The sequence below is a fragment of the Cloeon dipterum genome, chromosome X (genome assembly GCF_949628265.1).
Source record: "Cloeon dipterum chromosome X, ieCloDipt1.1, whole genome shotgun sequence".
Classification (NCBI taxonomy): Eukaryota; Metazoa; Arthropoda; class Insecta; order Ephemeroptera; family Baetidae; genus Cloeon; species Cloeon dipterum.
In genome coordinates, this window is record NC_088790.1 from 19,696,384 (window position 1) to 19,713,144 (window position 16,761).

The 16,761-nt window shown below is 40.8% G+C and overlaps 1 protein-coding gene across 19 annotated transcripts in view; it reads right to left on the bottom strand.

Moving 5' to 3' along the window:
* Nucleotides 1-1,128: 1,128 nt before the first annotated feature.
* The window catches only part of p120ctn (adherens junction protein p120), a 34,488-nt gene continuing 18,855 nt past the window's right edge, over nt 1,129-16,761 (bottom strand). For 7 of the 19 annotated variants that reach the window (XM_065494747.1, XM_065494743.1, XM_065494738.1 and 4 more), the window contains 18 exons: nt 15,701-15,742; nt 11,329-11,497; nt 10,854-11,031; nt 10,263-10,499; nt 9,165-9,293; nt 9,050-9,109; nt 8,758-8,790; nt 8,478-8,645; nt 8,147-8,366; nt 7,802-8,095; nt 7,175-7,413; nt 6,559-6,576; nt 6,262-6,401; nt 5,745-5,997; nt 5,545-5,683; nt 4,809-5,154; nt 4,524-4,616; nt 1,129-2,911 (listed from right to left, as the gene is read on the bottom strand). In XM_065494747.1, the coding sequence (XP_065350819.1) occupies nt 2,693-2,911; nt 4,524-4,616; nt 4,809-5,154; nt 5,545-5,683; nt 5,745-5,997; nt 6,262-6,401; nt 6,559-6,576; nt 7,175-7,413; nt 7,802-8,095; nt 8,147-8,366; nt 8,478-8,645; nt 8,758-8,790; nt 9,050-9,109; nt 9,165-9,293; nt 10,263-10,499; nt 10,854-11,031; nt 11,329-11,497; nt 15,701-15,742 (2,977 nt within the window). In that variant the 3' untranslated portion in view covers nt 1,129-2,692. Of the gene's footprint in view, nt 2,912-4,228; nt 4,277-4,523; nt 4,617-4,808; nt 5,155-5,544; nt 5,684-5,744; nt 5,998-6,261; nt 6,402-6,558; nt 6,577-7,174; nt 7,414-7,801; nt 8,096-8,146; nt 8,367-8,477; nt 8,646-8,757; nt 8,791-9,049; nt 9,110-9,164; nt 9,294-10,262; nt 10,500-10,853; nt 11,032-11,328; nt 11,498-13,398; nt 13,631-15,700; nt 15,743-16,761 lie in introns of those variants that run through there. The other 12 variants (XM_065494745.1, XM_065494757.1, XM_065494750.1 and 9 more) reach the window with 11 other exon arrangements.

Consider the following 16,761-nt stretch of genomic DNA (forward strand, 5'->3'; position numbering starts at 1 on the left):
TGACAGCATTCTGCAGATATCAAGAAATGTGGAATGTGGAAATGTGCAAGCTAAAGCTGTAAGCAGAACTTGAGAGCGTTAAGCGTTATGTTACATAAAACAGCAACTTGGAGTGGAGTCACTGCGCAGCACAGCGAGGGCGAGAAGACGCTGCTGCTCTGCGACGATAAAGGGAGGAGGCGTGGGAGGAATAGCCGAGGAAGGACTAAAATTTAATGAATTTTGGTAATTTCGACCATAATTTTGTCATTAGACATTAAAAAAAAATGCAAAAATCTGGTTTGGACGTATGAATGTATTGATGATTTTCTTAATTTATATAATGTTCTCCGAAATATGAACGAAATTAAAATAATTATAAACTATCTTGTCTTGTGTCCAGTTCGAAAAATTCTGAGGAACAATTTTTGGTATGAGATATAATGCTATTTTCCGATTCAAATCAACTTATTATGCGTCCTGAAATATACACCGCTGAAGCCAAGAATTCAGAAAAAATTATTGAACTCATTACTCTCCCCCTAAACTATATCCCATTTTTAAAATCTAATTTGAAAGAGTTGCTGATTTTTTTTAAGTATTTCACATTACCCCCTTCCAGCAAAATAGCCCAGAGCTTTGATTGTTCCTATTTAGATTCAGAAATTATTTACTCCAGATCTATTTAGCATGTTTTAATTCTCATGCAGAGCAGAATTTTACTCTACAGAATTAATGTAAGCCATGCAAATTTCCTATTAAGCCACTACGTATTGTCTTCTTGTTACATGACGAATTTGATAAGCGGGACGTTGTCATAACTATATAACCTAAACTAATAACTTTAATTGAGATTGTCTTCCAAATGGAAATTCCATAACTTTACGAGTTTATGAAAGTATGAGAAATAGAAGATTGAACCAGTCAATTAATTTTAAATTTGAGCAACTATTTCCAATTTAAAAAGTGTCTCGCAGCAAAGTTGAGATCAGTTGAAATTAACAAAGCAGGACTTGACTAAATTTAAACAAGAATAAAATTAAGTATCTAAAAAATGACAGTAATAACTAGTTATTGTTTTTTATCATCCCAATGAACAGGTTGTTTTAAAAATAAGGGAAGGTGAATGAAATTATTAAGACAGCGCACTTGTGCTAAAATTGTTTTTTCTTTATTTTACAAATTACATGATGAAATGACAATTATCTGAATAATCATTGATCTTGAAATAAATCTGTTGGTTGAGTCTCAATATAATATATTTATATAATCATTAAATATTTTCATGGTATATTTTTATAACGTCTCTTTAGAAAGTCAAGTATGCGTAATTATAAGCACTGAGAATTAGAAAATTCCTCATTTTTTTCGACGTCAATATAAAATTCTAATGTAGAGAATTCGAGTGTGTGTGCTTCTTCTTTTTAATCTTTCCAGTGACGCGGGCGGGTCCGATAAGTATGTATTTTACAAATAATGAGCTGCTTTGTGTGATTTAATGCATTGGGGATACACGCATTTTACCAATTGGTGAGTTTACGTGACAGAAAAAAACTGAAATATCACATTCATCCCACAATAAATAAAAGTCCATTAAGAAACTTCATCTCCAAAATAAAATATATATTATACATCATATATTTGAAACAGATAAATAGAATTTATCTGAAAAGAACAAGGAATAGCGTTTAAAAATAATGAGATTTGCCAAAAAATTATTATCGTAATCATAAAAGTATATTGAATTGTGTGTGTGTGTAAAAAACATGCTGGCCACAAAATGTCAACATATAAACACGCCTAGTTGTTCAGATAACTGTTAAATTCAAGCTGCAACACGATCCGCGAGTAGTTTGATCAATAGTCAGTGGAATGATTCTCTTAGCTCAGGTTACAAGCCAAATCCTCACATTCGTCCTCTCTTTCAGTTTTAATTAACACCAACATACAATATAAGCATTTTGTTCTTTTCGTTTGAGTCTAATATATTCGTCGACAACACGAGTGAGAAGTGTTACAATCAATCAAGCTGATAAAACGGCTGCTTCTACGCGCATTTTAAAAAATCCTGAGTTACTTTCAAAAAATGCTCGTCGTAGATGAATGGTTTGAATCCCAGAAATCGATTTTCCTACACTTTCAAGTTGGCAGTTAGTTTTTGTTCTCTGTGTTTTTGTGTGTGTGTGAATGTGTGGCTGAGCATCAATAGGACTTCCAACCTACAAGTTCCAAAGCTGCGTTTGTTCTGTTACTGAATATTTTCCGTAATATAATATTAATGCAGTCTATTTACACAAGGTCAAATGCCCGCCTCTCTTTCGAATTCAACACAACCACCCAGGCGCGTATCTTACATGGAGAGTGCGCAATTTAATTTTCTTAGCATCAGATGATCGTGACTTAGGAATTGTTCAAGGTCAGAAAAAGCCCTAAAATTAATCAGGAATTTTTTTAATTTGAAATTACGTTGCCTGTAATCAGGAGCAAACATCGGCACAAACTCTCCATCTCAGGCTAAACACTATCAGCTGGTGAGAATGTCAGATAGAAATTGCGCAGGCTCCATGCGGATCGAAAAATCACTTTCCTCCTGCGATCGCCCGGGGCTTATTAGACCGACTCTGTTTACGCAAAATTAAACGAGGAATCACTTGGCAACAAATCAATTTTTAAGTATGTATATTTTCGTCTCGCAGTCCGACAGAAAATTCGTTCACACCCACGAGTCGCCGCCGGCGCCCTCGGGGTCCATGGCGGCGGCGGCGGGGGCGCCGTTGCCCGTGTGCTTGGGCGGCTGCTGCTGCTCCTCGTAGCCCCACATGTCACCAGGGCCAGGTGCCAACTGCTCGTCCGGGTACGCCTGCTGCTCATATTGCCGGTTCTTCTTCTTCTCCCGGTTCACTTGCGCGTAAAGTGGCTCGCCAGGTTTGGCCTGCGGATCGACAGCAGCAACATTAGTTTCAGACGGGGAACGGATCGCGAAATTAAAAGCACAAATAAGCACAGGAATGGCGTTGGTGATCACGAAAAAGAGAAACGAACTTGCTCAAATGTGATGATTTTGACTGTGTTGTTTACAAGGAAACTCTTTGGATTCGACGTTTTAGTTTTGGACAAAACCATTGAATTTGTATAGCCTTGCCTCAAGCGAACCACAACAAAGAGTTTTGAGATTTGTTTGATTTGAGGCCTTTTCTTATATTATTTAAAAAATTGCAAATTTCTCAAAACGGTTAGTGCCATTAGCCAATTGCTTGGCCAAAGTGTAAAAATAGAAACTTTCCGAAAAGACAAAAGTGACCCTCCGATCAATTTGACATGTCTTGTCGAGCCTTGGTATAAAACATCATCACGATTGAATAAAACTGGCTTCACAATTTGATTTTGAATGATTTCCCATGTTCAATACTAACAAGATTTTAAACCTTTGGAGCCTTGTTAACTCGCTGCTTCGAATCAAAAATTTTCCCCTGGTGACATCATCTCTTAACTTGTCGGATGATACTTGATGTCTATAATTACCCCAAAAACTTCAACGTCCAACGCTAAGAGTTTCTTTGTTAGACTTAATTTTTAGTTAAGTTATTATTTTTTAATATAGTTAAAAGGAAGAACTTTCAAAGAAAAATTATTAAATAAATTTAGGAGAGTTATGAAGTAAATTCTAGAGAAAAATAAAAAAAATCAAACTCTAATGTTAAATTTTGAATCTCATCTTATTTCTGGACAAAAAAAATAATTACTTAGCCACTGAAGGATGAATGACCACAAAAAATTCTAACAGAAATATAATAATTACAATCAGAGCTAAGTTTAAAATAAAATTAAACAAATAAGTCACTTTTTAACATCACAAACAAATCAGTTTCTCTCTTAATTGAAGGATCTTAGTTTTTCACCAATAATATATTCAGTAAATAATTTAAACTAATAGCAAGAAAACCAACGCCATGATCATACCATCTTCGGTCTGAGCAGCCACTCACCGAAGAAAAAGTAAAGCCCTTTAAAAGACGAAATCCGCAGAAAAAAAGCGAAACGAAAATCGACACCAATGCAAAATTTCACAGTCTATTTGTAAGAGTGAGAAGATCAGAGCCAAAAACCATTAAGAAGCCTTTCCACATAGTAAAAACAAGAAAAAACGGTACATGAATTGTATGCAGCCACAGTAGTATGTTGATTCCTCATTGCGACACGGACACAGAACATGACAAAATGAAAGTAAAAATGATGGATTCAAACCCACCAGCAGTGAAGTGAGACAAGCAGGGACAGGTTAGCTGCGTTGCACAGGCTGATGGCACAATTGGAAAATTAATTATCGATCTTGTGAGAGTCGTGTTGAGAGGAATTCGAATAATTAATTAGTCCAGATTTATAAAAAAAGTTACTCATGCTTTCCAACGTGAGTAATCGTAATTCAAGAGATGATGTGCGCTTGAGAAACATGCAAATTTAGTTAAGAGAAGTGTATAATTAACCGACTGGAAGTTAATTGCTTAGTATTTGATTCAATTCCCGTAAAAAAGCGGGACACTTACGGGAGGAGGGGGATAGATGCGGACCCCTCCAGGTGGAGGAGCGTGAGTTCCGCCCTCAGGGTAGGACATGTCAGCCATGGGGATCTCATCACCCTGTGAATTGTGTCAGTGCCACTACATACATGGGTTTGTAAAACACGCTAAAAATGTAAAGTCAGTGTGTTCTAAGATCTAGTCTTGTTTAAAAAAACCTGCTGATCTTCAATAACTGTGATTCAAAATAATAATAATAAACCATCTAGAGTGAGCCAATCGTGAGAAAAAGTGAAAAGGAAGGACAGTTACCCGCTGGTAGTTGCCGGAGGGGCCGGGACTACGGCTGTTGGCAGTCGGCCGCTGCATGGTGCGGTCCTCGTAGCGGGTGCCGCCCTGGCTGGCCATCGGCCGGTTCAGCGTGTTGTTGGCATTGTTGGGCGAGTTGGGACCGCCGGCCGCGTTGCGCGCCGCCACCGTCTTGGTCACAAAGTCCTGCTCCTTGCAGCCGTGCTTCTTGTACACCTCGCGCAACTCCTGGTGCTGCCACATGGTGAAAAGCACCTGGCTGCCAAACTTAAGCACACGAGGCGTGTACTTTTGTCGCTGCTTTGTGATGTTCATCAGCCGCTCCACTCCACCAGCCTCCAGCAAAGACCTGGACACGAGTTATTTTTAGTGAATTGACACAAACCCAGTTTTCACACCAGAAAATATTAAAAACATGACTTATTATGGCTGAGTATTTTTGAAACAGTTTCTTAAATTAGCATTGCAAAAAATTTAATTTTTTCCAACATGCTGACAAAATGCCAAAAGATTAAAATTTCTGTTGTTTTTAATTTCATCTCTCCACTCCATATTTTACTCTCAATTTCAAAAGTTATAGATTTATTTTTTTTTAATGTAGTAGTACACTGTTTAACAATATTTACCAATAACTTGTAAACATAAATTGCACTTAAGTTTGTAAGAGTTTGTTTGTTGTTGTACATAGCGTTATTTAAGACACAAAAATACTGTGAGGAAAAAATTATTTCATGTCTACCTTGAGAATTCAGCATTCTTCTTGATCACTTCATTGAGGGTGGCAAGAACAGCTGCTATCGTGTCATCTGAGGTTCCTTGGTCATGTTGAGCGTTGCCAGACGGCAGTTTCTGTACAAGGTCCCTCATTGCGTATTTACCTGTAGAAGCGGAAGAAACGCTTTAGAAAAAACCAGATCTGTAAACCCTTATGAGAAATACCGATTAGCTCCTTGTTCCTCTGGTCGATGGCCAAGTTGCGGAGGGCGGTGGCGACGGCGCAAACCACCCTGTCCACCTCCATCCTCAGCAGCTCCACCAGAATGGGAAGGCCCTTCTCCTTGCGAACGGCTGCCCTAATTTCGATGCTTGGCTGCCAGTAACAAGCGGCAAGGTTCTGCACTGCGCCGGCCGCCGCCTCCAGAGTCTCAGGGTTGGAGCAGCTTTGCAGCAGCGACAAGTAGAGTTGCACCACCTGAAATGCCACAAAAAGCACAATTTGAAATTTAGCGACAGTAATAAATGGAAATAGGAGGGAAAATACCAACTCTGTCAAAAATAGATTGTGAATCAAAATTGATGCGTTAGGATCAGAAATTTTCTGTATTTTAACTTTAAATGAGGAAATCTATTTTTTCCCTTGATGCCCTAACATTTGAGTAAATATACACATATGACATAAGGATCTTCAGTGAAACTTATTCATTTCTTCCCAAAATATAAAAAATTCCAGACGCACCTCTGGTTGCCAAAGAAGCTCCATTCCCTTGACAGGTTCAGTCCGTTGAGTTCGACTAGTTGTGGCTGCTGCTTCCTTTTGCTGGGTCGGCTGAGCCTCCTTCTTTTTCTTGTTGGCGCCAAAGCAGCCCAGATTATCACCTGCAATGTGCAACACAGCAACAAGTTAGTCAAGTCGAATCCAAAGAGCAACATGGTCAAAGCGGACACGTTTGGACAGGTCACAACATGCTACAACTGCGCTACACAAGGACAGAGACTGCTTTTAAAGGTTTCTCCTCTATCGATCAGGTCTTACCTTGACACAAACTGTATGCTAGGGAACACACAAGGGCTATCAGACACACAGACTATTACCAATTAGTCAATCAGGATTGTCGTGTATCAGATGAGACGAAAAGAATGGCGATAGAACGCATGCAAACCGAGAATGGATGGCAAAAATCTCGAGGGATGTAAGTGTAGTTTGAGCCAGAGATGTGAGAAAAAATGAATTACAGAATAGAAGTCTTTCTCACACCTCTGACAAGGAGAGTTTGCGATCTAATGATGAAATTCAAACGCTACTTGACCACCAGGTTTCTAGTTCTATTAGAGTTCAATAATTGATGTGCTCAGAAATTTGCATGACAAAATTTAATCAATTTTTCCATATAAGATTTCGCGGAAATGCGTGGGAAGAGAAACATTTGGCGGATTATTAAAAATTATATTACACTGAAGTCAACTAATTTGATTATAAAAATGTTATCTAATCATATTATTACATCTTTTAGTGCTAAATTATTTAAAAGAATTTTAGCCCAAAATGAGTGGGAAATTTATTTAATACGAAGCCCAGTGGATAGTAACTTCAATTTTGCTTGATCAAAAAGCAAACCCTCCTTGTGAGTGACTTTTTGAAATTGGCTCACCTTTGGGCTGGACGCCAGCCCTGCTCTGCGTAGGGAGCGGATGCTTGTCGTAGTTCGGGTCCTCCACCTCCTGACACCTGTAGGACAAGTTCCTCAAGATGCACACACAGTTCTCCACACTTTTGTTGCCGATGTTGGACTTGTCAATGGCGGACTTGACCACGTAGAGCAGCGAGTCAACCAGGCCGTCGCACTCACGCAGCTTCTTCCTCGCGTACTCCCCGGCAGAACTCACGTTTCTAGACACGTATACACGTTGTGATTAAACTTAAATAAAAAGCACTTTAGGGCACGTGAAGTAAGGATTTAAAAAAACGCGAATAGCACAAATTTACAAAAATTTGACAAAGAAAAAGTGTGAGTTGATTTTTTAAATTTTCAAACCAAATGAAGATCACTTTATGACGGTAAAAACATTTGAAATTTCCCATTAAATGTGATCGGCGCTCTAGACTGATCAAGAATAATTATGAAACCTCTTAATTAATACATCCAACGAGTTTTCAATGTAAAAAATGCTGTGCTAGCTTATGAATTTCAGTTATGAAAAACTGTTGAACACAATATTACATATTTCCAATGAAAAGTTCATAATATATTTAGATATTTTCAGTCACTGAAAATTACCTCAGTACTCCAGAGGCGTTTCTAAAGACGTTCGACCAGCAGGTATCTCCAGGCGAGGTAGGATCCCAGCCAGAGTGAGGAATGATGACGTGGGTGACGACCACAATTAGGCCGTCGTCAATAATGTTTTTCTTAAGATCTTCGCACGAGGACAAGTTCCATAAAACACCGGTCACCAGCTCCTTGCAGTCGATGTCGGGAGCTTTCCTCATCAAGTTGATAAGGTGTGGTATGCCCCCAGCGTTTTTGATTGCGCGCTTGTTCTCATCATTTTGACGCCCGTAGGACAAGTTTCTGCAAGGAAAGTGTTGTATTTAATGGCCAATAGATTTGCAATTAAGTTACCTTAAAGCTCCACAAGCATTTCTGTAAACATCTGGACTTTCGTTGGCAAGCAGCTTGACAAGTGGAGGAATGCCTCCGAGTGCCCTTGTCTTCTGTTTGTTGGGGTCGTCCATGTAGCACAGGTGCTGCAGGTAGGCAGCTGCATTGGCCTTGATGATGTTGTTCGGGTTGTTCAGGAATCCGATAACCTCTGTCAGATTGGGGTCCCGCCATCTCATTCCTGATCAAAATAAATTGCCAATCAGAAAGTCGTAAGGGAAAATACAATGAACGGAAGGAAAACAAAAATTGTAGACAAGAAAAAGCGCAAAATGAATGTGGCAAATCAAACCTTTGTCGTCAAGGGATAAGCTATTGAAATTCTGCATGGGGTATGGGTGGTCGGGGGGCTCGCCATCGTCTTCAAAGTGAGGCACGTCGTCGTTGCCGCCTCCGTTGCTGCCCCCATACGGAGCGTGGCCAAACGAGGGTGCATAATCATAAACTATCTTGCTATCGTCTACACGGGCAAACGCAAAAGAATCAAAATAAAAAGCATGCCACAACAGTAAGTGTTTGTGTAAAAAAAGCACCAACAACACAAGTGAGTGAGTGAGTGGGGGCTTGCTTACCCTCTAGTCCTGAGCCTGTCATGATCTCCAGGCCTGATTGTGGAAAAGCAAAAATGTTTGAAATGGTTAGTGTAAAGGGTTAACGATCAGGGAGTCAAATAGCATCAGGATTGTACAAAATTTGAAGCATCCGAATCCAAAGGTATCAAACGCAACAAAAACACGCCATGAAGCTATCAGGTTCTCCCTTTCTGCATCTGCTAATTGGTAGTTTTGGTATTTTCTAGCTTGGTGCATGTGGAATTGTTCCATGCTTGGTAATTTACTTTTGATTAGAGTTTAATCTAGTTACCATGAGGGATTTGCGAGGGATCCCCGCCGTCGTCTATATTCCAAGGATGCGTCAAGTGACCTGGAATCAAACGTGTTATTTGTCAATCATCCTAGTGTGTGCTAAGCTTCCTCACCATATTGTCCAGCGGCTCCTCCCGGGGATGGAGTGATCCTGTAGTGTTCCTGGCCCCTTGGGGGCAGCAAGGTGGTGTCCAGCTCATCATAACCAGAAGGAGGGTAAGGAGCTCCTTTCCTCAAGTAATCTGAAACAAATAGATTCAATGTGAAAATAGTTTTTTAAAGTTCGTTAACAGAAAATGTGAAGAATGAGAGAGCCGATTCATTTATATTTTCATCACCCACGCGGTACGTGAGAGGTAGACCGATGCCAAAAATCTAAAATTAGCCCATTCAACCCGAGCAACACAAACTACATAGATTTCAATTGAGGAAATAACGCAAGCCCCGTACTAGCTTGTGAATGAAAAAACCGGAATATACGGGAAGAAAAACAGTTTTTGCGGGAGGGATGAGCAAATTTCAAAGGAAATACAAGCAATGATAAATCCGCCCGCGTGCAGGGAGACTCACATACCGCTGCTAAGCTCGATGTAAATACTGGATTTATGCATCTGCTGCAAATCCCGAGTAAATTCTCAGGCAGAAAAGCGGCTTTTCCGTTTTTCCGCAGGTGAGAACAACAAAAAGCCGCTCATTTTGCCGAGCGCTCTCAGCACATTGAGCCTGCTTTTTATTTTGAGAGCGCCGCACTCGCCAGTTTGAGCACCATCTAAACTTAGTCTCCCTTCTGTCCTGCCCGCCTGCCTCCCGCCCCTGCCGGCCAAAGACGACGGACTCCCCATTGAAATGCACACGCGTCTTGTCAGCTCTCTCACAGTCAGATCCCCCTTCACGAGGCTAATTTGGCGCCGTTTTTCTCTCCCGTTTACAAGAAACTCTCTTGAGACCCTTGCACTGGCAGATCATGCAAATTGAGTCCAAATGAATAAAGAAAAAAACTTGGTGGATATTCAGTGAGAGAAGAAAATGTATCTGCGACTAGCAAATTATGATGAAAAGAGGTGCTTAGCTTCCAACAGATTTACCTGAAGAAGAGTTAAGATGATATAACTTGCGGTTATGAAAAAGCTAAATTTTTCCTGGAAGTAATTATTTATATGGCAAGACTCCAAAGAAAAATTTTTTAAAGAAAAATGGAAATAATTGCTTACCGTGAGCAAGGGCTTGTTGTTGGGGAGGCGATTCACTCCTTTCGCTGGGGCTGGGTGGCGTTGGTGGCCGCTCGCCATACGCGGCGGGCACTCCTTCCCCGTAGGTCGGGTAGGCGGCCGGCACAGTCCCGTAGGCGGCCGCCGCACTCGTGTAGGGGTAGTCGGGCCGCGTGGGCGGTGGGTAATGGTCATAATTCTGATAGCTGCCATACGCATCTGGGAACCTTAGGCCACCTCCTGTCACGAAAAAAAATTTCAAACATTTATACGAATAATTATTATTATTGTGTCTAGAAACATTGAATGAAAATTTAAAATTCTACGCCATGCTGAAAATTTTCATTTGTATATATTTTTTGATATATTTATTTCCTTTAAAAGTTTGGTCACTGCATGATATCACTACAAAAATTATAGCAATCTCATGTCATCATATGTTCGTAATGATGTGTATTTTTGAAGTGATTCTTATCCCTGCTAGTAAAATCATTGTTACTGGCTCTACCACGAGCTAAAAGTAACGATTTTTTGTCTCTACAGCAAAAGTTATGGCTTGCGTGTTTAGGCACTCAAAAACGTTTCCTCCTGTACCTGCATCAGACGCTGCGTAGTTGTCCTGCCCAGGCAAGTGCTCGTAGTTGCCAAACGCCGCGGCAGGGTAAGCTCCAGGGGCGGCACCAGCTCCTGGGGGGTAGGAGACGTACTCAACCGGCTGTCCGTCAGACCCAACATGGTGCACCTCACGCACCACTTTGGTCACCGTTGTCACCTAAAAAGCATTGCCATCTTTAGTCAAGACAAAAAACTCTTGTAAAGATGACTCTATCACGACAATATTTACTGTCTAAAATTTTTTTAGTTAAAATATTCCGGGGAAATCGTTTAAAAATATTAGTTCCTATTTCCAAAATTGTTAAGTCTAAATTACAAGCATTTTAAGAATTAAATCTTAGAACAAGATTTTTCTAGATATTTCAATTTCATAATTTTGAGAACGTTCGAATTATTATTTTTGTTAGCTAGGCTCATATAAGGAGGACATAATTTAAATTTTGACTCTCAATACCTGTTGAGTGGTCTGTTGTTTCTGCGTCCTGGAGACAAGGGTGGCCTCCCCACTGTGCACTGAGAGGTGCGACGAGTTTGGGGAGTGGCCATCCGGGTGGCCGTTAGTGCCCGAGTGGAAGGCCACGTCTACTGAGTAAGAACTCGACTGCTGCATTTCTGGCTGACCACTGCAACAAAGCCACAAACCTCACATGAGAAAAAATATATTGCATGATTGAGAGAACAAAAACACGCGCCAAAAGTATTTGGTTGACCGCGAATTCGTGTAGACCAACCTCAGAAAGCTTTTTCTTTCATCGGCCAAATTTGGTACAGATAAATTTTGTTTCAAAATCAAATCTGCAGAATTCTGCGAAGTAAAAAGTTGACTCTCTGCTTCGTACGCTTTATTGTTTTTCGCGAGACATTTTTTTTCATTGCAATCACTGTGCGCGATCCGAGACCTTTTGTTTGTGAGATTGGTTCAAAAAACAATTACAACGACCGACAATGACCAGACTCTTTTCAGTTCAATCTCTGCGCCAGAGAGACAACGGGTTGCAAAAACAAAAACGGCGATCAATAAATGGTTGGTCGCCGAAAAATATAAAAGCGCGCCGAGACAATTCACAGCTTGTAAATTGAAATGAAAATTCCAGCGATTCCGTTTTCGACGCGACAAGGACGGCAAACTCGAATACAGCACCGAGGCGGATTTTAAAATCATCATTTCGTAACGTAGCGCGCTTAAAAGTGGATCCTTGTCGCACTTAGCACTGTGATAACGATGATTAGCGCAAAGGTCATCTGTTTCGCACTCACGCACTGAGCCCGGCAAGAGACGGATTCGAACTTTTAATTCTCCTTGTTAATTAATTGCGAGTGCAAAACTTTCAGCACTGTAAATATTTTCCTTGCCAAGTGCAATTTCCGTTTATCCGCAAGGGGTGGCAGCTCGCTCGGATTTCCAATATCCAAGTGCTCTCGCTCTCATCCACGGACACGACTTTTCGCTCGCAATGCAAATTCTAAAGAAATGCGAGCGCTGGCTGCTAGGCAGTTCGGGTTGCGGAGCGCGATAATATGCACGAGCCCGATGTTTGTTCAGCCCAAGATGGCTCTCCGGCTCTTTTTACTCGCGAAAACTGCGCTCGTCTACCCAGCCCCAAAGCGGGGGTTGACGATATGTTTGTGCGATCGATCCGCGTGTGTCAAATTCGCTCATGATTGTGTGCGAGTGCCGGCACCAGCCCGTCCCGTCGTGCCTACCTACTCCGTTTCCTTCTCGCCCGCGTAAAAAATTCACGCGTGACCGATTTTTTAAGGCCGCTCCGAGGGCGCGGTCTTTGCCCAAAAGCTCCCTTGACGCGAATTTTGAAACTGGCAATCCAGTGAAGCGAGCAAAATCAGTACTTTGCATGACCGGTTTTGTTGGGAAAATCAAATCAAAGCTGAGATTTTTTATCATGCACGAGGCCAAAATTTTATAAATATAAAACGAGAACTTGAGTGCATTCAAACAACAACTCATTGACATTCAAATGTTTTCTCAACTGATGATCCAACAGATTTTTTTATTTTATATATTTGTTTTGTAAATATTATACTATATATTTATTTCATAAATATAAATATTTATTTATTTTTAAATCGATTTTTTAAATTTGGTTCATTTTGTTTGGATCTTGCGACAGCTGATCAATAATAAAAAAAAATGAATCTAAAAAGTGAGTTTGCCCAAGGAAAAATAATTAATAATTGCTAGACCCGAAATCAAGGTTTCTGATATACTTAGCCAGCCAGATTAAGGAATACTTTTTTGAACGATCGTAAATTCTGGTCATTCCCTTGGCCTCAAAATGCCATTTGTAGAATATTCTTGAAATTATTGAAAAATAAATATGTCTGTCACACGTTGAGTCATTCAACGCGTCTCACTGGCGACAAACCAATAATTTTGTCAGTAAAAATGCATGAAGCATCAGCCGCCAAAGTCAAAGTAGCGAAGATAAGATAATCGGGCAACTCGCGCCAAAACAAACAACTCCTTCCTGCCTCGCATCGCCCCGAAAACCCGCAATTTACTCACACTGCCGCCGACGCCCTGATGAAACAAAAGTCCGGGTCTTTGTCCCAGAACGCCATGATTGCGGGTCGGAGGGAACACTCTCAGTCAGACAGCGGAAGACACACGTGCTTCGCGGCAAAGTGACGCGCGCGTGCTGCTCGCATTATTCTCAACTGAATGGTCTTTCTTTCGCGACTCCTTATCAGCAGCGAGTGAGAGTGACAAAGGTGGGGTTCGCTTCGTTTAGCACTAGTGAATCACTCCGCCCGCTGCTCTGGATGGCAATAATTATTATCGGACGAATTAGCATTATCGTGCGTGTGCCATCTGTGGTGGCAAATCGAATCAATCGGTTGGGTTGATTCCGAGTTAACTGAATTATCATTATCAGGAGGATAATATGTACACGGGAAGGGGAAACCTCTATGCAGGGAAAGTATGTTAACATATTTATATGAAGGAGAAAATGCATTCGTTTGTAAAACTGTCACGCACGGGTAAGCTGATGAATTTCAACTATTTGAGGCTTCAGAAAATGATGTAAGAAAGTCACCAAAACTTTGCAGGGTTGAAAACCATCCAGGGATGAAAACATGTAGGGAATAATTTTTTTTTAATTTCCAAATTTTCAATTGATTTAAATACATGAATTTAAAGCTGCAACTTCAGCGAGATGTAAAAAGAGCAAACTGGAATTGGCCGTTCAGAACATCAGAAGAATCCAAAAAACTGTTAATGAGCGTTAGTGTCATCAAAACATTACGTACCATAATGCTATCCTCATTTCGGGCAATCACAAGGACTAGCCCATGCGTAGCAAGGCTTTACCTCAGCCGCCATATTAATCAAGGTAATCCCATAACGCCAGGTTATTATAATTATTTAGTTCCCCTTTGTAATTATTCACACCGAAAAAATTAATTTAAGGAAGAGTGCCCATTTTTTGTCTCTTCCAAAATCTAGAATTATTGTAATATGTAATGGTGGGCTCTACTTCCTTCAATTTTTGCAAAGGGATGGTTAAAAGGAGTGGTGAAAATCTTGCAAACTGACTACTTGAATCTTATAATGTCGATTTGAGCTAGCGATCTTGCCGCCGGCAGCAGAAGGCCGAGCTCTGTTGCACTTTACGGCGGACAGGATTAAAAAATGAGTCCATGACGGCGGCAATAAGGCGCAACAGCCTCGCAGGATGGCCGTATAAAATTTCACTTTCGAGATTTCGGCGTGATAGTCACTGCTTTTTATCCTTCGTCGACGGACCCGGTCGGTTCATTCGCGGTGAGTCGGGGCGAATAATAAAATGGCACACAGCAGATGAAGTCATAAACCCTTGTTTGCGCGCAGAGCAGTCGAATTGCGCCCGGCGGAAAGCGCACATTCAGGGATAATCTGACACTTTTCCCTTTTGCTTTATCGATATTTCGTTCAGAGTTCAAGGCAGCAGCACGGAGGAGGATTCGCGTTTGAAAAGAGTGCTTTTCACATAGGGGACGAAATTGAACTCTCATAACGTGTTTTTATTTATCTTTCAACCTGGCCATCTCCAAAAGTGTGTGGCTTGGGGTTCAGAGACACTCTTCATATTTATTTGAAAATGCAGAAAGGAAAAGATTTTTACTTTAAACCTACGGCGACCAAGAAGTAAATTTTTCACGATTCCACACTTGTTAGGACTTGCGGTTTCTAATAATAGCTAAAACGTGGAAAAGGCGACGGCTTTTTTAATTTTGACAATTAGATATTGGGGCCGCGAATAATACGTCTGTAAGGACGAAATCGCACGCTTCGCAGCAGCCTCGATTCAAATGGCTAAGCTGCCCATCACCGAAACGTCCAAATTTAATATTATTCCACTTGGCTTCTCTTCAGCTTCAATTAACAAAACCGCAATTTACTTCACAATAGACGCCACGCAACCTCCAGACGAGTTTATTGAGCGAATCATCGAGTCGTCGTCATGCACAGAACTCGGACGTGTTTCTTTCACGCCGTGGCCGAAGAGAACACGTGTTGAAAGTCGAGCCGCGCGACGCAAACACCGTAAAAATTGCTTATTTGCGTATGCACACACGTACTCTACTCTCGGAGTGTGTGTGCAATGGCATGGCTCAACCCAGGAGAGAGAAAATAATGGCCGGAGCACGTGGAAATAGAACGCGACTTGATAATAACGTCATTATTATTAACACACGCCGCTCGCTGCAGGCGCAGGCCTGGCTTGATTAATAAAAGATGAGAGCGAGGAAGCAAGAGAGCCAACTCAAACTGAACGCAAGTGACTGACTAACTAGCCCTGACCCGAGGATGGATGCATACTTACGCATACTGAGGCATATCCGACCCTTTTTCTTGCAAAACTCTCCTGCAAAAGAAGAAACGGTGCTGCGTTATAATGGAGAAAGATAAATAGCTGTGAATTGCAAAAGCTCGTTTTGGCGAAAGTGGAAGATGCTGACAAAAGAGGATGCCCAATTAAATTTTAAATCAAGTAATAAGAACAGAATAATCTTAAATTCTGATTATCCAGTTGCTTGGAGAAACTTAGCATTAAGTTTTGATCAGCCCTTCAAAGCATGAAATTCCAATTTTTGTAAAAATTCTCCGAAGCCAAGAATTTTAATGATTAAAGTTAATTTAATATTTATACTATTAACTTGATGCTCATAATTTTTCCCATACTGCCAGAGCAGCTCAATGATCATCAGGAACTTCCTTCCACCTCACGAGCTTTCAATAATGTTATTCATGCGCGAGTATAGAATAATCACAAAACGCCCGCATGCAATTTAGCACGACCCAGCGTGTACGTTCAAAACAAATACACAGAAACAGAGCGAGAGGTAGCGCTGCATGCTTGCGGCCACCTATGAATATGCATGCTGCTTAAAATTTGCTGAGCGAGGCGGGATGCGAGCAATAGCAGGGCGGGAGCAAGGGGGATGCACGCACAAATCCTTGTGTTTGATTGGTGCACCTGTCCAAACCTGACATACAACGTGTTTCGAGTCTGAGATTTAAAATAAAAAACAGAGAGTACTGCACGAAGCATGGCAAAACACGCCACTTACTAAATTGAAATTTTTAGTTTCTCCGCATGAACTTATTCGTTTAATGCGGCAGAAAATTTGAAATTGTTTTTTCCTAAGGAAAAAGTTTGTTTTAGTATTGACATTGTCCGTCAATTTAGGACGCATTTATGTTTGTATGGATTGCAATTTTTGAAGAAGCCAATTTGAGAAAAAACAAGTGTTCGCAGCACCTAAAAAAACAAGAACTAGCTGTCAGACAGTGAATTGTTTCCGTTCAATTTAAATTGAATGTCAAGCACAAATGCATCTTATTTTTCGCCAGGATCTCCCTTCAAACACAAGAGTTTAACTG